The 23,405-nt window shown below is 39.8% G+C and overlaps 1 protein-coding gene across 3 annotated transcripts in view; it reads right to left on the bottom strand.

Moving 5' to 3' along the window:
• The window catches only part of pdgfab (platelet-derived growth factor alpha polypeptide b), a 61,869-nt gene that overhangs the window by 17,972 nt on the left and 20,492 nt on the right, over positions 1 to 23,405 (bottom strand). For 2 of the 3 annotated variants that reach the window (XM_061884794.1, XM_061884792.1), the window contains exons 3-4: positions 19,081 to 19,227; positions 11,015 to 11,205 (exon numbers count right to left, since the gene is read on the bottom strand). In XM_061884794.1, coding sequence (XP_061740778.1) covers positions 11,015 to 11,205; positions 19,081 to 19,227 — 338 coding nt within the window. The remainder of the gene's footprint in view (positions 1 to 11,014; positions 11,206 to 19,080; positions 19,228 to 23,405) is intronic. The other variant, XM_061884793.1, reaches the window with a different exon arrangement.

Below are 23,405 nucleotides of genomic sequence, written 5' to 3' on the forward strand. Positions count from 1 at the left end.
GAGTTTAAAGGAGGGCATAGCATGAGTGACGGGGAAGTAAGCGCTATTCTTCCGCCCGTGTCGTGGCGTGTTTACTCGGGGCCCCTTTGGAAGAGCAAACAGGGAGGCGTTGCGCTTCGTACGTGCACACACAAGTACACAAAGTGCGAAAGAATGCGAGAGCGCACACGTGCATGTGGCGTTGTGTATTTGACTCGGTTCGAAAAGGCCGTAAAATGATTAGTAAAACTGCGATGAGAGAAAATGCATTGACGTTTTTAAAAAAAGTTTTGAGATTTTTACAACAATCAACAGTCTCTAAAGTTATTTCATAATTATGCCAGATGACAGCGACATACAACACTTGTGCAGTACAGTCAGACACAAAGCATAAAGCAGGGGTGTCAAACTCCTTTTAGATGGAGAAAAATCTACTCCCAAGTGGGCCGGACTGGTAAAATCACGGCATGATAACTTAAAAATAAAGACAACATCCAGATTGTTTTCTTTGTTTAAAAATAGAACAGGCACATTTTTAAATTATCAATCAATTTTTTAGTTTTTTTTACAGTTAATAGTGGTTAATGTTATATATTCTCTATGTGTTGTTATTTATATTTTCTGAATAAATAATGTGATAATGTTCATCAGTGTTACATTCCACATGGTGGTTTGTTTATATTGTGTTTTTCTTCTTCTATTTTTTGTACAAGTCACACTCATTCACTGCCTCTGCTGCCAATCAACCGGTTCCTGTTCCCAGCTGCTCCTCATTTCACCTGTTAATCAGCCAGCCAATCCCGGTCCACCATTCAACCTCCCATCCTGCATTAAAACCACCTGCTCACCACTGGATCAGGTTAATTCTCTTTCTGCCGTGTTGTGTGCAGCCTTAAAAGAGTGTACTTTGTTTTGTACTTATTTTTGTTCAACTCTTTGCTTAACTTGTGCCACCTGTTTTTTTATCTTTTTTTTTTTTTTTACCTTTCTACTTTTGGTTACTTTTCAATCACACTAGTTTTGTTTTCAATTCTTGGCATCGGTGTGTTTAGTATACACCTCATTTACTTGATACACTTTTATGTAGTGTTCTCCTACATTCCCTAGCCTCAGAGCCATCTGGGAACGCAACAATCTGTCAAGTTCATTTTCAATCTATCAAGATAAAAAAATATATCAAAATTAAATTACAGTTTATTTATGTAGTTTGATTATTTTCTTAAACTGATGTGTTAACATCATATGGTTTATATTGTACATATGTAGCATCATCTACAAATATACAAAGAATTGCTATTGTGACATCTAGTGGACACACTTAGAACAGCTGTTTCTTTAATTCAAAAATTTCTGGTTAATTTTTATACTGAGCAAACTCATCCTGCAGGCCTGATCCGTACGTTTAACACCCCTGGCATAAAGGAAGAGTGTGAATAAATAAATATTAGGCTGTCTTTGGAGAAATGCAAAGTGGCATCAAATGTGTTCTTTTCCTATCCTTGGCTCAGCAGAAACATGCCCAGACCTTGAGTAGAACGGCGACATTTTCAAATTTCCAATGACTTAGAGCAGGGGACGTTCAACTGGCAGCCCCGGGGGCCAAATCGGACACCATTAAAGGCCAGCTCAAAACTTGGGGAACAATCATTTTTTTGCAGAAAATTGCTAAAAATTTCTGCAACAATTTTAAATTGTTCTGTATATTGTACAGTATTTGGTATTTCTATAGTGTTTTGTATATTGTACAGGATTGCTTACTATTTTTATTGGATAGTAGTCTGTTTATTTCAATTGTTAGGTTTTTCCTTTATTACCTCTTGGAGTCCTTAATTTCGTTATATGCAAATATAATGACAATAAAGTCCATTCTATTCTATTCTATTCTATTCTATTCTAAAACACCCCTGCTTTAGGGAGAAAAACTTGGACCAGTGTAAACACATTGGCAGACCCTTGTATTGACATTTGACCTCGCCCCCTTTTCTCCACACTTGTGGTTTACATGACCAAGTGCTGTCATAGAGATGATCTTTGACTAGCTTTTTTTGGCCAGAAGTTCCTTAAAAACATCAAATCGCTCCTGCAACTCTGTCAAAATAAACAGACCAAAATCAAATGTTTGCTGTGGAGGACGCTCGTTCTCCAGAATATACAAAATAAGACTAATAGTGAAGGGAGAAGTCCGTCCTCACCGGTCCTTAACATTCTGGAAAAGTGGAAATGTAGTTGTATTTAGACTTGGGTTGTACAGTATTAGTATAGTACTGCGATACTAATTAATCATATTCGGTACTATACTGCCTCTGAAAAGTACCGGTCCGCCATCACCCCTGCGGCCCCATCGTAATCATTAGTGGTTTACAAGCAGACGAGCATGTTCGGCAGTGCACAGTCACAGAGTACTTACAAACAGACACAGTGTGTAGACAGAAATGGGAGAACCGACGCATTTTGGCTTAAAAACTTAAGATAAAGGTGAAATCATTACACTGAAACTCCCTCAGAAAGAGGCGCTTTAAGACATGGCTAGGTAGTTAGCGGCTAAAGTCCAGCCCCAGTCGGCAGTGTTTTAGCTACTTCTAAATCACTAATCCTCGCCGCCATGGCGACAAGTAACATAAGTTTCTTACAAGTATCATCCCTGCTAGACGAGGAATAGCTAAACATGCTTCACGACACACCGTAGCTCACCATCGTCAAAATGTAAACAAACGGCATTGGTGGAACTACACCTAACAGACACTGTAATGATACTAAGTACAGGAGTGTATCTAGTCGATACTACTATGATTATATCAATATTTTTTGGGCATCACAACATCACAAAAAGTTATATTATGTTTGTAAACTCAGGAAATATGTTCCTGGACACATGAGGACTTTGAATATGACCAAAGTATGATCCTGTAACGACTTGGTATCGGATTGATACCCAAATTTGTGGTATCATCCAACACTAATGTAAAGTATCAAACAGAAGAATTAGTGATTATTACATTTTAACAGAAGTGTATGTGACGTTTGCTGGGCATAGCGATGCCGGATTTGTTCTTCCGTGGATGTGTTCGGACAAGAACACAGCGCATGGTAAGAAATAAAGATTTATTCAACTCGAAAACAGGCTAAGAACAAAAACACTGGTGCTTGGCAGAAAAGGCAAACAAAAGGCGCTAGCATGGGAGCTAGGGAAACAAACAGAAACACTTACACTTGGCACAGAGGCACAAAAAGGGAAAACAAAAACAACTAGCATGAGAGCTAGGGATAAATAAGGCATAGCGCGAAAGCTAGCGAGTAAGAATATGGAAAGCAGTCGTCACTTGTTGCGTGAAAGCAAATTAGAATCCGAGGAAGAATGAACAAAAGGGGCAGGCTTAAATCAGGCAGTAATCAAGAGAAACTGGTGTGCGTAAACAGCGAGTAGCAGGTGGAACTAATAATAATAACAAACAGAAACTAAGGAAGTCAAACAACAGAATGAGATGGAACAAAACTAGAATATGTGATGATCCGGGCAGCGGATCATAACAGTGTAGATAGAACATGTTAAAAGAGAAAGCAGATATTAACAGTAAATGAACAAGTTGATTAATGGTTAATTTTCTACCCCTTGTCTTTAATAATGTTGACAAAATAATAGAATGGAAAATGACGTAATATGCTAAATTAGCAGCCTGTTATTGTTTAATTAGTAATAAAAGACAAGTTGTCTTATATGTTCACTATTTTTTTTTAAGGACAAACTTGCAATAAGAAACATATGTTTAATGTACCGTAAGTTTTTTTTTTGTTAAAATAAAGCCAAAAATGTTTTGTGGTGCCCTTTATTTAGAGAAAATACCGAAAAGTATCCGAATAACACTAATATAGACAGGAAATAATTCAAAAAGGAAGCTTTTCCGTCAGTTCTAAAGTGTTCACCATCTATTTTCCGTACATCGCTTGTTTTCAGTGCCACTGAGACAGAGCTCCTATTGACCTCCCTCGGTCGTTCACAGTGAGACAGACAAGTTTGCATGCAGACAGTCGGTCTCGCTTCGACGTGACTCAGCATTTCCCACCCTAAAAACCCTTGTTCCAGCCTCTGTTCCTAGGGGGCATTTGTACTTGTCCATGCTCTCACTCATAAATCCATGCACAGAAACTGAGGACAGAGTTGTCTTTTTTTTTTTTTTCCCCCAGCTTGCGATGATTTAGGCAGCGCAGACAATAGAGTGCAGACGTCTGTCCTGTTTATCCCACAGTTGTCTCGCAGAAACAGAGCCCATAGCTGCCATACCTCCACAAGGAGCTGTGCATAAATACAGCAGGCGTTGGACCGGCCTCAAACCACGGCGTCTCTTCCTGATGCTTAACAGAAAGACGTGTTTTGTAGCGACCAGAAGAAACTTCTGGGAACTGCAACCCTTTCGCTCAATTTGGCACCAGGCCTTCGCACAAGACAGGAGCCAAACAAGCTGCACAGTAGCTGATCGGAGTCAAGAACATGGAGTCGTGGTCAAAATTTTACATATGTGAAGGACATAATCTCATGGCTGTCTTGAGTTTCCAATCAATTCTGCAACTCTTATTTTTTTGTGATAGAATGATTGGAGCACATACTTGGAAGTTCACAAAAAAACATTCATAAAGTTTGGTTCTTTTATGAATTTATTATGGGTCTACTGAAAATGTGAAAAAATCTGCTGGGTCCAAAGTATAAGTAATGTTAATATTTGGTTACATGTCCCTTGGCAAGTTTCACTGCAATAAGGCGCTTTTGGTAGCCATCCACAAGCTTCTGCTTGATTTTTTGACCACTGCTCTTGACAAAATTGGTGCAGTTCAGCCAAATTGGTTGGTTTTCTGACATGGACTTGTTTCTTCAGCATTGTCCACAGGTTTAAGAATGGCCTAAAACCTTAATTCGAACCTGATTTAGCCATTCCTTTACCACTTTCAACGTGTGTTTGGGGTCATTGTCCTGTTGGAACACCCAACTGCGCCCAAGACCCAACCTCCGGGCTGATGATTTTAGGTTGCCCTGAAGAATTTGGAGGTAATCCTCCTTTTTCATTGTCCCATTTACTCTCTGTAAAGCACCAGTTCCATTGGCAGCAAAACAGGCCCAGAGCATAATACTACCACCACCATGCTTGACGGTAGGTTTGGTGTTCCTGGGATTAAAGGCCTCAGCTTTTTCCTCCAAATATATTGCTGGGTATTGTGGCCAAACAGCTAAATTTTTGTTTCATCTGACATCACATGGACAAAGATAAGACCTTCTGGAGGTCTTTAGAATGGCCTTCCCAAAGTCCTGATTTAAACGTGTGGACAATGCTGAAGAAAGAAGTCCATGTCAGAAAACCAACATATTTAGCTGAACTGCACCAATTTTGTCAAGAGGAGTGGTGAAATATTCAACCAGAAGCTTGCCAAAAGCTTGAGGATGGCTACCAAAAGTCCCTTATTGCAGTGAAACTTGCCAAGGGACATGTAACCAAATATTAACATTGCTGTATGTATACTTTTGACCCAGCAGTTTTGGTCACATTTTCAGTAGACCCAGAATAAATTCATAAAATAACCAAAACTGCGGGTGTATATATTTTCAAGTATTTCTTATATATATATATATATATATATATATAAATAATCAGTTCATGAATGAGTATATCCGTTCGGCCACTGTGTTTAATGGAGAAGTCTGATCTACAAAATTTGCAGGCAGCATACCTTCCTCTTCGAGCTGTCCTGAATGAACTGAAATATTTTTTTCCAATCATTTTGGAACTTGCAAGCTTAATTCTTCTTACTCATCATTGCAATGTCTCTTCTTCGTTTTTCTGCTTTGTCTTTGTTATGTTTTTGGACATTAATACTTGCCGTAGTGTTGAAGCAATGCATGACGGGATTCCGGATGGTGTGTGTCAGTGTATTAACGTGCCGGCTGGAATAAAAACACGCTGAGAAATAGCTCCGGGCCTGCCTACTTTATGGGTTATAGATAAAGCTATGGATAACTGAGACGTATATAATAGTCTCCTTTTCAGGTGAGCGAGGACGCTAAAGGCAGTGCCTTTTAAGGCATTCCCGCAATATTGGGTGGAAATCGGGAGAATGGTTGCCCCGGGAGATTTCCGGGTGAGGCACTGAAATTCTGGAGTCTCCCGGGAAAATCGGGAGGGTTGGCAAGAATGTGTGTGTGTGTGATGTCTGTAGGAGTGTTTACATGCATATTTGTGCGTGCTGTAATGACAAAAAGAATCTTCTGCAAAAAAAAATTTAACTGAACTTGCGGGCTACCAGTTGAATATCAAATGACCTAAAATGATACCTTAAAGGCCTACTGAAATGAGATTTTCTTATTTAAACCGGGATAGCAGGTCCATTCTATGTGTCATACTTGATCATTTCGCGATAGTGCCATATTTTTGCTGAAAGGATTTAGTAGAGAACATCGACAATAAAGTTCGCAACTTTTGGTCGCTAATAAAAAAGCCTTGCCTGTACCGGAAGTAGCAGACGATTTGCGCGTGACATCACGGGTTGTAGGGCTCCTCACATCCTCACATTGTTTATAATCATAGCCACCAGCAGCAAGAGCTATTCGGACCGAGAAAGCGACAATTTCCCCATTAATTTGAGCGAGGATGAAAGATTCGTGGACGAGGAAAGTTAGAGTGAAGCACAAAACAAAAAAAAAGGTGACGGCTCCAGGCAGCGGCAGTGGGACCGTTTCAGATGTAATTAGACACATTTACTAGGATAATTCTGGTAGATCCCTTATCCGTCTATTGTTTTAATAGTGTTTTAGTGAGATTGTAAAGTCATACTTGAAAGTCGGAGGGCTGCGGTGAACGCCAGTGTCTCTGAGAGAAGCCGGGGAGCCAAGATCACAGCTGCCTTTTTAAACTGCAGGAGGATGTCGCATGATACACTGAAGTCTCCGGTAAGAGCCGACTTAATATCACAATTTTCCCATCCAAAAACTTGCTGGTTGACGTCGAGAAACATGTTCGCTTGACCGCTCTGTGTTAAAGCTTCACAACAAACAAAGAAACACCGGCTGTGTTTCGGTTGCTAAAGGCAGCTGCAATCCACCGCTTTCCACCAACAGCATTCTTCTTTATAGTCTCCATTATTAATTGAACAAATTGCAAAAGATTCAGCAACACAGATGTCCAAATTACTGTGTAATTATGCGATGAAAAGAGACGACTTTTAGCCGTGTGTGGTGCTGGGCTAAAATGTCCGCTTTAACCAATAACGACACAAGCGCGCGTCAACATAACCGTCATCATTCCGTGACGTTTTCAACAAGAAACTCTGCGGGAAATTTAAAATTGTAATTTAGTCAACTAAAGCGGCCGTATTGGCATGTGTTGCAATGTTAATATTTCATCATTGATATATAAACTATCAGACTGCGTGGTCGCTAGTAGTGGGTTTCAGTAGGCCTTTAAGGAACACTAGTCTTAAGATCAAAGAAGTGCATGACTACTGACTGCATCTGAAGTAAACAAGCTGCAGGAACACCTTGGTTATATAAATCTTATTACGAAAAATGTGCCAAAAAGGAGGGGATTTAAAAGGAGTGACTTGAGGATGATTAAATCCCACGTTTGGACCCGAGTATTCTATGTTGGCCCGCAAGGTTCAAATGTCAATACAAGGCTCTGCCAATATGTTTACAGTGGTCCAAGTTCCTTGATTCAACAGGAGTACTCTTGTGTTTTTAGGAATTTGCTGCAAAAATGTTTATCTCCACAGGTTTTGAACTGAACTCGGGAGGGGGGGGCGGAATATGTGTCATTCCCAGGGCCGGATTCGGTGTAGAGGTTTTAGCATCTGAGCTTCCCTGTCTCTCTTTAGTAGTGTTGACATGGGAAATGTCAAAGTTATCCCAAAAAATGTTTTCTTTCCTGGCTGACAAAGAGCATAACTAACAAAAGTAGAGTCTTGAAGCAAATTGAGGCAAAGTGCAGTACTTGGCTGCAACCAGCAGAGGCGCTGTTGCTGCTATCTCTACTAGTTTATGATCCAAAGAAGATAGCTTCCTTCATGCTAAATTTCACAGGCATGGAAACAGGAAATCAAAATATTTTGAACAAAACCATAAATTAGTTGATACATTTTCCACCAATGTATATCAAAGAAACGGAGTTAAATGTCAAATTTCTCACACGGGTGGTCTTGTATCTGTTAGGACGGGGGTCAGCAATCTGCGGCTCTTTAACGCCGCCCTAGTGGCTCCTTTGAGCATTTTTAAAATAGGATGGAAAATGGAAAAAGATACGGGAAAATAATTGTTTTGTTTAATATGTTTTCCCAACTGTTGCCCACTGTTTGATATGTTTAATACTAGTATTTGGTGAACATCGTTTTGTCCTACTAATTTCGGCGGTTCTTGAACTCACCATAGTGTGGACTGTGACACAACAGTTTGTTTACATGTAAAATCTTCCACTCCTTCTTTGTCTCATTTTGTCCACTAAAAGTTTTATACTGTGCGTGAATGCACAAAAGGTGCGCTTTGTTGATGTTATTGACTTGTTGGAGTGCTAATCAGGCTATTTAGGCTAGCTGTAAGGGAATAAGCGGTAGAAAATGGATGGATGGATGGATGTATGCACATATAGCATCGTTATGCCTCATTTGTAAGTATATTGGAGCTTATTTAATTTCCTTTACTAGTATCCTCTTTGTATATAACTTAGTTTTGCATGTCTCCTGACACATTTGTATGTAATATTGGCTGCATTTCAGATAGTAGTTTGTGTGCCATGTTGTTCCAGACCACAGCAAACATTACCTAGCTTGCCAAAGCTTGAAATGAATCTATTAACAGAAGACGTTTCCTTCAGCTTGGACACACACGTCCATACCTATTGGCCATTAAAAAAGAGTACTTTCCAGGAGTTATCTCACCTGGTTAGAATGTCTGCCCTAAGATCGGTAGGTTGTGAGTTGAAACCCCGGCCGAGTCATACCAAAAACTATAAAAAATGGGACCCAATACCTCCCTGCTTGGCACCCAGCATCAAGGGTTGGAATTGGGGGTTAAATCACCCAAAATGATACCCGGGCGCGGCCATCGCTGCTGCCCACTACTCCCCTCACCACCCAGGGGCGATCAAGGGTGATGGGTCAAATGCAGATAATAATTTCGCCACACCTAGTGTGTGTGTGACAATCACTGGTACTTTAACTTAACTTTTAAGTGGCCTCTGATTTACGAAAGGTTTCTAAAATGTGTAGAATAAATATTAAATTTCGACATTTCTGTCAACGAAGATTTGCTTCTGCCTGCGACACATAGTCATTTTGATAGTAGGCTACTAAAGCTAATATAGATATTTACATCATGTGTTGCCTTCATTATAAGACTTTTGAAGTAATTTAGACAGAAGGCCAGTATAGCAAATATAGACACTTACATCTTGTGTTGCCTTTATCATAAGACTTTTGAAGTAATTTTGATAGTAGGCACCAGTGCCTCCATAGAAATGCCCCTGTCTACCTCACAGAACTGCTCACCCCCAAATCCTCCACACGACACCTCCGCTCCAAACAGGCTAACCTCCTCCAACCTCCAAGGACAAAGCTACGATTTTATGGGGGACCGGGCTTTCTGCTTCGCTGCTCCCATTTTGTGGAACGCTCTCCCTGACCACCTGAGGGCACCTCAGACTGTGGATGCTTTTAAAATAGGCTTAAAAAGCCTTCTTTTAAAAAAAAAAAAAAAAGCTTTTTTATACATGTGCATGCTGTTCTAGCTAATGGGCTGTTTCTAGTTTTATATTTTATATATTATTATTATTATTATTACTATTTTTTTACACTGTTGCACTTTGAGGTTGTTTGCTCAATGTAAAGTGCTTTTTTACAAATAAAATCTATTATTATTAATATTATTATTATTATTATTAGGCTAGTATCGCAAATATAGACACTTACATCTTGTGTTGCCTTCATTATAAGACTTTTGAAGTAATTTTGATAGTAGGCTAGTATAGCAAAAATAGACACTTACATCATGTGTTGCCTTCATTATAAAAACAACCCCAAAGCATGATGTTTCCACCCCCATGCTTCACAGTAGGTATGGTGTTCTTGGGATACAACTCAGTATTCTTCTTCCTCCAAACACGATGAGTTGAGTTTATACCAAAATGGATACATGGATGATACAGCAGAGCATTGGGAAAATGTCATGTGGTCAGACGAAACCAAAATATAACTTTTTGGTATAAACTCAACTCGTCGTGTTTGGAGGAAGAAGAATACTGAGTTGCATCCCAAGAACACCACACCTACTGTGAAGCGTGGGGGTGGAAACATCATGCTTTGGGGCTGTTTTTCTGCTAAGGGGACAGGACGATTGATCCGTGTTAAGGAAAGAATGAATGGGGCCATGTATCGTGAGATTTTGAGCCAAAACCTCCTTCCATCAATGAGAGCTTTGAATGGTTGACCAAATACTTATTTTCCACCATAAATTACAAATAAATTCTTTGAAATTCCTACAATGTGGATTCCTGGATTTTTTTTTCATATTCTGTCTCTCACAGTTGAAGTGTACCTATGATGAAAATGACAGACCTCTGTCATCATTTTAAGTGGGAGAACTTGCACAATCGGTGGCTGACTAAATACTTTTTTGCCCCACTGTATGTACGGCCTTTCATTATTTTCCGCTACGGATAGATTTGTTTTTTGTATTTTTGGTCTAATATGGCTCTTCCAACATCTTGGGTTGCCGACCCCTGTGTTAGGAGTACCCCTCTCAGGCCGCATACCCGTCCCTGACTGACAAGTGCCGACAACTCCCAGCCAACCCCCCACCCTTAGCTGCCCTAGAGTTGGCACACTGGCCCGTCTCCAAACACAGGATTGAGTGATGAAGTAATGAAGGCTTCTGTAATGGAAGACGTATGGGGACTAAGAGGGGGTATGGGTGGGGGATGCCTTGAAAGATGGAGTCATTCACTTACCCCCTGAGAGGGGATACAATGAGCCTGACAATCACATTGAAGAATACGCATGTGTTTACCTTAACGGTGCGGTGGTGCTTGCGGTAGGGGTGGCAGCGCATGTTGCTGGTGTTGCAGCATCCCGTGCAGCGCTTCACCTCCACGCAGGGCGGCCATATCAGGAAGTTGGCCGACGTGGGATCCACCTGGCTCCTGGGAATCTCGTAGATCACCGTCCGCGTCTTGCACACCGCCGGGACCGCCTCCTCGACTAAGGGCGGGAGGGGAAGGATTGCAAGGTGAGTTGAAGGGCGGAGTTAATTGAACCGATTGAGCCCTGGGTATCAAACAGTTCCAATGCGTGCTGACATATTGCTGTAATTTGGACTTTTCACTCTCAGCTGCTGGCTGCATTCCTTCGCCGTCTATTATTTGATGAGTCACTCACTAAAGGACACGGCCTGTCTTACCTCAGACCACGCCCGACATCGCTATTCAGAAGACATCTCCATTATAATGCTTATCTTGTACACAACATGGACTCCAACTTGTTTGGTAACCCTGTTCATGGCTATTGCAACTCAAAGGGAAAAGACATTCTTTTGCCAGAACAATAACAAAATGTCACATTTTTAATAAAAAAAAAAATTGTGTTAATCTTAAATTTATTTATTGGTTTCAATTGATTTGGAACACACAGTGGGGCAAAAAAAGTATTTAGTCAGGCCCCGATTGTGCAAGTTCTCCCACTTAAAATGATGACAGAGGTCTGTAATTTTCATCATAGGTACACTTTAACTGTGAGAGACAGAATGTGAAAAAAAAATCCAGGAATTCACATTGAAGGAATTTTAAAGAATTTATTTGTAAATTATGGTTGAAAATTAGTATTTGGTCAACCATTCAAAGCTCTCACTGATGGAAGGAGGTTTTGGCTCAAAATCTCACGATACATGGCCCCATTCATTCTTTCATTAACACGGATCAGTCGTCCTGTCCCCTTAGCAGAAAAACAGCCCCAAAGCATGATGTTTCCACCACCATGCTTCACAGTAGGTTTGGTGTTCTTGGGATGCAACTCAGTATTCTTCTTCCTCCAAACACGACGAGTTGAGTTTATACCAAAAAGTTATATTTTGGTTTCATCTGACCACATGACATTCTCCCAATCCTCTGCTGTATCATCCATGTATCCCTTTTAGTATAAACTCAACTCGTCGTGTTTGGAGGAAGAAGAATACTGAGTTGCATCCCACGAACACCATACCTACTGTGAAGCATGGGGGTGGAAACATCATGCTTTGGAGCTGTTTTTCTGCTAAAGGGACAGGAGGATTGATCCGTGTTAAGGAAAGAATGAATGGGGCCATGTATCGTGAGATTTAGAGCCAAAACCTCCTTCCATCAGTGAGAGCTTTGAATGGTTGACCAAATACTTATTTTCCACCATAATTTACAAATAAATGTTTTAAAATTCCTACAATGTAAATTCCTGGATTTTTTTTTCACATTCTGTCTCTCACAGTTGAAGTGTACCTATGATGGAAAATTACAGACCTCTGTCATCATTTTAAGTGGGAGAACTTGCACAATCGGTGGCTGACTAAATACTTTTTTGCCCCACTGTACATACAGTTAAGATACGGTATATCGCATACTGCATTTCCAATTTGTCATTTAATGACCGGAAAGGAATATTTCAGTATGCATTTATTTCTAGTGCAGTTTGTTTTTAAATACTAATTAACTTCTAAAGGCCTTAGTGGCCACATGTGTGGACACATTCCCTTAGCTCGTATTTCCAAAATTGTGTACACTACTCAATTGGGGTCTAATGGCCCCTTATGTGGACACTTATACTTTCATCTGGTGGTGTCAGAAGAGTATAACATACAATGGAATTTGGAAGAAAAAAAAAAGTGTAAACATAAGAATTAGTAAGTCACTAAACATGAAGTACACGTTTGTTAGTTAGTTTTAGTTTTTTATTCTAATTAGGGTCCAAAAAGCCCAAATAACAAAGAGAAATAAAAACAGCATGTAAACAAACAACTTGGGCCTTAAGAGGTTAAGGTATTTTGAGTAAAAGACGGGATTTTTGTGTTTTACGACAGGCAACATTTAAAGTAGACAAAAAACAAACTTTATTGATCCACAAGAGAAATTGTTCCACATAGTAGCTCGGTTACAAAGGATGGAGATCTGCCTCCTTAAAAAAAAAGTACATTTAAATTAATACAATATAATAATATAATATATCAGTATACATTATATATTGTAAATATTACATATGTTATATTTTATATTGCTACTATGGTGCATTTTTAGTCTACTTTATACCTTTGTTTTCGCACTTAAGTGCATTATCCTTTCCATCCTTATCCTTTCCATCCTTTCATTCATTTCATTTATTTCCATTTATTCATTTATTTCGGGCAATGACATTCAAAAGGAAAGTACAAGGTAGACAACACGAAATAACATGCATTGTATTGATTCATGTTATGTGTTGTCTACCTTGTATTTTTTTTTGAAAGGATGGAAAGGATAATGCACACAAGGGAACAAAAAGAGGCCGAAAACAAAATTGTATAAAGTAGACTAAAAATGCACCGCAGTGGCAATATAAAATATAACATAAGTAGTATTGACATATAATATATACTGAAAATGTATATTAATAAACTATATTAATTTAAACATACTTTTTTTAGGAAGCAGATCTCCACTCAAACAGTGAGGTCATCATCTCTATGCTATTTTGGGATAATTTGTCATTTAATATGAGGCTGTATCCACCGATTATTTTAGAATAGAATAGAATCACTTTAATGTCATTGCTAACAATGGAATTAAATACCAATCATCAGTGCAAAAAAAAAAAATGCATAAAATATGAGTCAATAAAAAAAAGTCACACACACACTTCCTCACATTCAAAACATTACATTTTAGTAATAAATCGATGGGTAAATCACACTTTTTTTTTGGTATGTATAGCGCCGCTATTGGCCGCTACACATATCACGGTACCCGCACACCCCCACTCAGTGTGGTGCACTGGAGTGGCCGTGCGGAAACATTGTGTATGCATTAAAAGTTTCATGCGATTCGGATTTAATCAACTTTTATCAGTCAGACTAACAATTGATCAAAGCAAAACAATATAAATCAAAGCTGTTTTCTGATCGAATCGGTCAAAATAATCAATTTCGCAGTTTAAGAAAGTTGATGTTGATGCTTCATGTTTTGTTTCGGTCATGTTCGGTTTAGTTTTTTGGATATTTAGTTCTGTTTTGCATTTCCTTGTTTGTCTTGTTACCATGCCAACTCATTGGTTTTCATCTGTCATGTCTGATCATGCTTTTGTATGGCCGTACTACCCTGAGCATCCCCAATCTTGTTTGTTCTCAAAGCTAAGCAGTGTCTGGCCTGGTTAGTACTTGGATGGGAGACTGCCTAGGAATACCGGGTGCTTTTTGACCTTTGGACTCTTTAAGTTCCTTTTTTTTCACTCCCTGTTTTGTCACCATGACGACCAATCAGTTCACCTGTCTTGTCTCACACCTGTTTGCACTTATGTTCATTATTTAAGCCACAGTTACCAGGTAGTCAGTCTGGCAACATCACCTCCTGCACCCATGCTGCTTTTCTCATACCCTTGTCACAGTAAGTTTACTTTTTATGTATGCCACAGTGCAAGTTTTTGTTTCATGTTTATAGTTAATTGCCTTTGTGCTAGTCTTTTTGTTTCATAGCCCAGTTTTTGTACCGCCATTTTGTTGGTTCCTGTTTTTAGTTTTAGTGTTAAAATAAAGATGTCTTTACCTTCACGCCGTTTCCACTCCATTCGCTTTGCACCTCAGGAAAAAACCCCAAGACCAAGTCCAAGCATGACAGAAGCAAATATATGTTGATCCTCTGGTAAGCTACTGGTTCAAGACCTCTGGACTAAAGTGTTCCTAGACCACTTCCTGTATGGCTAAGTGGCCTAATACTTTTTAATTTTGCCCATACAGCTCTCTGATTGTGCAACATTTGGCTCGGAATTAATGCAGAATTACTTTTGTTTTCAAGCTTTTTCCCAACAAATGATTACCTTTTGAACTCCTGCCAGTTATATTGATCCATCCTTCCATTTTTCTACCGCTTGTCCCTTTCGGGCTCATGGGGGGTGCTGGAGTCAATCTCAGCTGCATTCGGGCGGAAGGCGGGGTACACCCTGGACAAGTCACCATCTCATCGCAGGGCCAACACGAATAGACGGACAACATTCACACTCGCATTCACACACTAGGGCCAATTTAGTGTTGACAATCAACCTATCCAGCTATAGTGGAAGCTTGAAGGGGACTTGCACTTTATAAAAATATAGTATAAAATCATATAAAAGACATGACGACGGATGATTTTTTTAAGCATACTAAATATTAAATAAACGTAAATAAATGCCAGGTTTACAGCGGAGCCTATGTGTGCTCCACTATTCCGCCCATAAAATCCAACAAATAACCATTCAAAAAGCCCCAACAATACTCAATGTACATTTCGTGACTTGAATATTAACCAAGTATTAGTGATATTGTTATTACAAACCCTAACGCAGACCAACTATTTAGAGCGGCGCCGTTGTCAATTGCGGGTGTACCTATGTTTACGTCATCGAATGATCTGCTGCTTCCTCGCTTCCCTGCCCCCTTTAAGTTTATTCTAAATCATTAAATCATACATCTCACCTGCACAGAAGAGGTTTGAGTAGGTATTCCGACATGTTGGCACACTTTGACTGCCATTTAGGACCTGGAACTGCCAAGAACGACGTGAAAAGCGCTTGTTAGCAAGAATTGTATATTATTCTTCCCCTAAGGAATAAATGAACATTAGAGGAGTCGGCATCCTATTGAGAGCAGACCTTGCACAGTAAGTGTTTTATTATGTTTGGCACACTTTGACTGCCATTTAGGACCTGGAACTTCCGAGAAAGACGTGAAAAGCACTTTTCAACGAGAATTATATATTATTCTTCACCTAAATGGGAATATATGAACATCCAATCAGTCGGCATCCTACTGAGAGCAGACCTTGTACAGTAAGTGGTGTTTTATTATGTTTGGTACACTTTGACCGCCATTTAAGACCTGGAACTTCCGAGAACGACGTGAAAAGCACTTTTCAACGAGAATTATATATTAGTCTTCACCTAAATGGGAATATATGAACATCCGATCAGTCGGCATCCTACTGACAGCAGACCTTGTACAGTAAGTGGTGTTTTATTATATTTGGCACACTTTGACTGCCATTTAGGACCTGGAACTGCCGAGAATGACGTGAAAAGCGCTTGTTGGCGAGAATTATATATTATTCTTCACCTAAATGGGAATATATGGACAATCCAGCAGTCGGCATCCTACTGACAGCAGACCTTGTGCAGTAAGTGGTGTTTTATTATGTTTGGCACACTTTGACTGCCATTTAGGACTTGGAACTGCAAACAACAACGTGATAAGCGCTTGTTAGCGAAAATTGTATATTATTATTCACCTAAATGGGAATTTAGTATGAACATCCCAGCAGTCTGCATCCTACTGACAGCAGACCTTTTACAGTAAGTGGTGTTTTATTATGTTTGTTGGCTTTCTTAAAATCTTCATTGGGCATAAATCAGTGATGAAGAAAATAAAAAAAGAAACGGTATGAATTTTTGGAATAAGTGCAAATGTTTAAAAATGTCAAAATATGTAAAAATTATTATAACTGTGCTTGTTACTACATTACATATATACTTACATCATGTATATAAAACCTAATGGAGGTGTTTGGATGTGTTTTAGGAATTCTACAGGCAGAATTGCAACCGGACTTTTGATCAAATGCATTTAATATTTAAAATGCATTGAAAATATCCATTTGTCAACATGTATCTCATAATAATTGTGAATTATAGGCAATATTCCAAAAAAAAAAGTGCAGCTCCCCTTGAACAGCGGTGTTATTATTGTATAAACTGTACAGGCCTCGAGGGCAGACTTTAGGGGAGTAAAATTAAGAAAACAAATTTTTTCAAACCTGCAAGTGGAATATACTTCTAGTTTTTATGGTGGGAGGGTAAACGGCCTGGGTTGAGCAGTAAACGTCAAATAAAATCAGTTTTCCAGAGAGTCAGGGAGCCCCCAAAACGTACTTCAGTTCTCCCAGGGCAAACACGCTGTGCCACACTTTGAAAACCCATGAGCTCAAGTGAAGGAAAGACATCTTGAGATCTATTTGGACTTCTTCCAACATATACTCAATGCACTTTAGAAGCATGTCGATGAAATATGACCGAATGAAATCTTCCTTTCAAGTGTGGTGCTGTTGGGAACACACACACACACACACTCCATGGCACTCTGTGCACCTCGATCAGATATCATAGCGCATGGCATTTTATGAAGAAATCTGACAGAACACCTGGCGAGCTGCAACTTGAAGCCTGAATGTCTGGAATTTCCACACTCAAGGACATATTCCTTTCCTGACATCTTGGAAGCCCTCCGGACAATCAAAAAGTGCATCCTCACGCACCAGCCCAAACGCTTCATCACGGCATAAATGCTGGGTGAACGCCCTGATTTAAACGGCGTGAAAAAGCCACTAAATATTAGATTGGATTGAAATTAGCGTTACGTTTCACTTCATTTAAGAGGACATGAAAATGAAGTGCATGGAGTCATTTATGTCGTTATGTAACTTTCTTACAGCATAAAGTCAAATAAGTTATAGATATTCGTTGAATATTTTTCAAAATTCGCATTTTTTAAATTTTATTGAATATTTTCAGTGGTAACATTTAAAAGCCTATGTGAAGAACGAATAGGATGTTAAGTTTGATCCAAATCAACGAATTGAATTAGGAATCTAAAAAAAAAAAAAAAATGGATTAGATTTTTGACACACTGTATAACTGTATATACTGTAAGGCAGGGGTCCCCAAACTTTTTGACTCGGGGGCAGCATTGGGTTAAAACAATTTTGCCCCATATATAGGCTTGTAGGACTGATATAGCATCTTGTGTTTTTTCCTGACCTAACGTGTACGTATGTATGTGTATATATATATATATAATGTGTGTGTATATATATGTATGTTCAGCATTCCGTGTTGATAAGGGTGAGTCCACAAAGCAACAAATGGCTTACTAAATGATTGTGTGAGTGTTTTTGATTTAACGTGATATGCTTCAGCACCCCCTGCGACCCCGAAAGGGACAAGCGGTAGAGAATGGATATATATATGTATATATATATATATATATATATCTATATCTCCAAGCGGTAGAAAATGGATATATATGTGTATGTATATATATATATATATATATATATATATATATATATATATATATATATATATATATATATATATATATATACGTTAGTTCAGGAAAAAACAGAGGCAATTTCATCCCTACAAGCCTGTTTTCGCAGGTTTCTCTGCTCTTCAGGGGATTTTCTGAAGAAACAGGCTTGTAGGGAGGAAATTGCCTCTGTGTTTTTTCCTAACTTAACATATATTCCGCTCTCCCCAGGTATTGAACGGCGTATAACGGATAAACCACAGAAACCTTGACTATATACATATATTTATATGTATATGTATGTATGTATGTATGTGTGTGTATTCCTCGGCACTAATTGACTGAAAGAGCACGCACTTGCTGTTGATGATGTCACGTTATCGATGGGAAAAAATATATTTTTAGAAAAAAGCGGTAGAAAATGGATTAGAAAGGACTTTAAAAAGTTTAAATTTAATTATAATATTTTAGATTTAAAAAAATTATTTTTTTTTTTTTTTTTTTTTTTTAACTTCGGGTTCCCCACGGGCCGTAGTTTGGTGACCTTTTCTGTATGGGTTTGAAATTATTAAATGAGATTGGGCTCGGTACATGCATGTAACAATCTGGATCGAATCCAGTTGACTGATGACACCAAGATCCCGATTTTCTACGGTAAAAATGGCTAAAAACACACTTTTTAATAACATAAATGTGGATTCAAATCCAAATTTGGCAGCAACAGCCGACATGTGGAAGCATACCTACCCAACCGTAAAAAGGAAGTTGAACACCAACATTGATAAAAGAGTAAAAATGTGTCTTACCGATGCTCCTTTTGCGACGACTGTGTAGCTGCGAGCTCTTCAGGTCGCTATAGTAACCAGGGTGACGGGAGTGGTTCTTGGGATGGTGGTGGTGGTTGTTGTGGTGTTTGTGGTGCCTGGGCTCCTCGATAACATCGTTTCCTGTACCTCGTCAAAACAGGAGACAGTCACGTTACTAACGGCCCGCTCCTGGCTGGAAATTCAAGATTTAATGGTCTCAAGTCACCGTTGATGTTTTAAATATGCTTCGTCACACCACTCCTAATGAGATGCTAGGTTCCTACGACTTAGAATACCCTAAAGGGCTTCTGGGTTGTCTCCATGCATGCATTTCAATTGTTCAGTTTTTGGGGCCCAGTGCTTCATGGCTACATTACAGCAATAGTTTGAAATAAACTGATGTATCTCCTGCACATTGAGCATAAAAATTTTTAAATATATATATATATATATAAATATTTTCCATAGAAATACAGTTTACACTCATAAGTTCTACATTTCCACTAAAGTGGATGGTAATTGCTGGGAAGTACTAAATTTCACACTTGGTGCGCTCCATTTGAATTCTCAATGAAATGAAGCAGCACCAACTTGGTTATTTTATTTAAATTTATTTTTTCCCATGCTATGAGCCCTGTACTTTATGCAGTGCTGTGGTTAATTTATGGATTTTTTTGCTGGGTTCACAAGCTTCACCAATTACATTCTATTCATCCATTTACTAGAGCTTGTCCCTTTCGGGGTCATGGGGGGTGCTGGAGCCCATCACGTTAAATCAAACACACTAACACAATCATTTAGTTAGCCATTTGGTGCGTTGTGGACTCACCCTTATCAACACGGACTGCAAAGGACTCAACTCCATAGCCTAAAACGATCGGACACGGCAGTGGAAAAACGAAACGGTGACCCTAACGGGCTCCGAATGTGTTCCAATTTGTGTCTGTATTTAGGTTCTGTACTTCAAACTGTAGGTTTGTAAACATTAATCTGTGTATCTCTGTCAGATGTGTGCCGTGTTGGGTAACTGGAACCCAGTGGTGGGCCAGCAAGGTCTTCTCTGCTGGCCTAACATAACTAGAAATCATGATCATAATTAAAGATAAAAGTATTTTTTTATTTACTTTCCCTAAATATCTAAAAATATTTATATTTTCCATCTTCTTCCGCTTATCCGAGGTCGGGTCGCGGGGGCAGCAGCCTAAGCAGGGAAGCCCAGACTTCCCTCTCCCCAGCCACTTCGTCTAGCTCTTCCCGGGGGATCCCGAGGCGTTCCCAGGCCAGCCGGGGGACATAGTCTTCCCAACGTGTCCTGGGTCTTCCCCGTGGCCTCCTACCGGTTGGACGTGCCCTAAACACCTCCCTAGGGAGGCGTTCGGGTGGCATCCTGACCAGATGCCCGAACCACCTCATCTGGCTCCTCTCGATGTGGAGGAGCAGCGGCTTTACTTTGAGCTCCTCCCGGATGGCAGAGCTTCTCACCCTATCTCTAAGGGAGAGCCCCGCCACACGGCGGAGGAAACTCATTTCGGCCGCTTGTACCCGTGATCTTGTCCTTTCGGTCATGACCCAAAGCTCATGACCATAGGTGAGGATGGGAACGTAGATCGACCGGTAAATTGAGAGCTTTGCCTTCCGGCTCAGCTCCTTCTTCACCACAACGGCTCGGTACAACGTCCGCATTACTGAAGACGCCGCACCGATCCGCCTGTCGATCTCACGATCCACTCTTCCCCCACTCGTGAACAAGACTCCTAGGTACTTGAACTCCTCCACTTGGGGCAGGGTCTCCTCCCCAACCCGAAGATGGCATTCCACCCTTTTCCGGGCGAGAACCATGGACTCGGACTTGGAGGTGCTGATTCTCATTCCGGTCGCTTCACACTCGGCTGCGAACCGATCCAGTGAGAGCTCCCTGTACGATCAGTGCCAGAGCTTGGACCGCATTGCCGGCAGTAAGTCAAACTTATTTCCAGTGAGGGTTGGACTCCGCCAAGGCTGTCCTTTGTCACCGATTCTGTTCATAACTTTCATGGACAGAATTTCTAGGCGCAGTCAAGGCGTTGAGGGGTTCCGGTTTGGTGACCGCAGGATTAGGTCTCTGCTTTTTGCAGATGATGTGGTCCTGATTATGATCATAATTAAAGATAAAATATTTTTTTTATTTACTTTCCTTAAATATCTAAAAATATTTTTATTTTCTTCATGTCATATTATGCGCCTTGCTGTGCTGTTGTTTTTAAGTTAGAGTTTTTATCCAATCAGAATTCAGCTAGCTTATGTTGCTATGCTGCACGAAATTTGCCCGGAGCCCTCAGAACTAACAATGCAGGCGTGAACGAGAACATTCAGTTGATAGACAATTTGCGATAACCAATCACATCACGAGTTGTTGTCAGAAAAACCTTCTAGCTGGCCTAACGCTGGGATTGGATACTCACTTGGGAGTCCCAAGTGAGTATCCAATCACAAGTTCCGAAAACTGGAACAATAAAAAACCACATAAAACTCATCGGTACAATAACCATGAAGCTTAAGTGTTGGTCTTGCACCTGGTAATCAGCTGTGGACAGACGAAGCCAAGCAATGCAGGTTTAGCGAGTGGTGGGCGCTTCCGCGAATGAAAACATTTTTTTTTTAGCAGGCAATCACATTTTGGCCCAACAACAGTGGAAAAATGGGCAAATGTCCACCACTTTTACACGAATCAACCGACTACTACGACGTTACCACTGGCTTATACGGCGTCGGATGGGTGCTACAAATTGTGAGTTCAAATATATATATATATTTTTTTATTTGTTTTACACAAGTCTTTTAATTTTGATAGTACCACGTAACGTATATTTTAATTGCTAAAGCGGGTTTGTTGAATGTTAAATGCGCCCAAAAATAGACTGTTTTGTACACTGTTGAGGGGTTTCAATACTCAGTAGTGTGCAAGTGTGTTTCTGTATAGTATCTCCAGCCATGTCTATGTGGTGACATAAATTACGGTATTTTGAGAGGTGAAGTCGGACTAAGTAAGACATCACTGAAGGCCTAGGTGAGGAACGCACAGCCCGCCACTGCTTGAACCTGTGCGGCTGTGCCGGTAATCAGGCAATTAAGATGTTCTAACCAAAGTAATAACCATATATATCAATCAATCAATCAATCAATGTTTACTTATATAGCCCTAAATCACTAGTGTCTCAAAGGGCTGCACAAACCACTACAACATCCTCGGTAGGCCCACATAAGGGCAAGGAAAACTCACACCCAGTGGGACATCGGTGACAATAATGACCCAGTGGGACGTCGGTGACAATGATGACTATGAGAACCTTGGAGAGGAGGAAAGCAATGGATGTCGAGCGGGTCTAGCATGATACTGTGAAAGTTCAATCCATAATGGATCCAACACAGTCGCGAGAGTCCAGTCCAAAGCGGATCCAACACAGCAGCAAGAGTTCCGTTCATAGCGGAGTTCTAGATATACTTCAGCTCATAAACGTACGATAAAAAATGCTTTTGATGCACTCCGCCACTATATTAATGCAATGTTTAGTGTGTGAATGTGAGTGTGAATGTGAGTGTGAATGTTGTCTGTCTATCTGTGTTGGCCCTGTGATGAAGTGGCGACTTGTCCAGGGTGTACCCCGCCTTCCGCCTGATTGTAGCTGAGATAGGCTCCAGCACGCCCCGTGACCCCGAAGGGAATAAGCGGTCGAAAAATGGATGGAAGGATAGTCATCAATCAATCAATGTTTATTTATATAGCCCTACATCGAAAGATACACAACAACCAAAAATAAATGTATTACCCTCATTTTGCCAAAATGAATCTTAACTTTTAAAAAATTAAAAAGAAATTATGACTTTTGTGTGAAGTATGTCAACTGCCTCCAGTGTATTTGTAATCACTGCGCTATACATGTCTGTGCTTTTACTTTGGCTTCTTTGAGTATTTTTTATAAGTTTTGCTGTGGCGAGTCATGGCTTCCTGATTTATTTATCACGATATTGACTTAAATACTGAAATAGTCCTGCTTTTAACTGCAATATTTGTTAGTTTGGTTTGGATTATTGTTGACACATGCAGAAAAGGTGCAACTTTGTTGCCGGGCAAAGTGTATTAATTCACTGTTACTGAGAGTGTGATGTACAAACCCCGTTTCAATATGAGTTGGGAAATTGTGTTAGATGTAAATATAAACGGAATACAATGATTTGCCAATCCTTTTCAACCCATATTCAGTTGAATGCACTACAAAGACAAGATATTTGATGTTCAAACTCATAAACTTTTTTTTTTTTAGCAAATAATAATTAACTTTTAATTT

Source organism: Nerophis ophidion, linkage group LG23, assembly GCF_033978795.1.
Source record: "Nerophis ophidion isolate RoL-2023_Sa linkage group LG23, RoL_Noph_v1.0, whole genome shotgun sequence".
Classification (NCBI taxonomy): domain Eukaryota; kingdom Metazoa; phylum Chordata; class Actinopteri; order Syngnathiformes; family Syngnathidae; genus Nerophis; species Nerophis ophidion.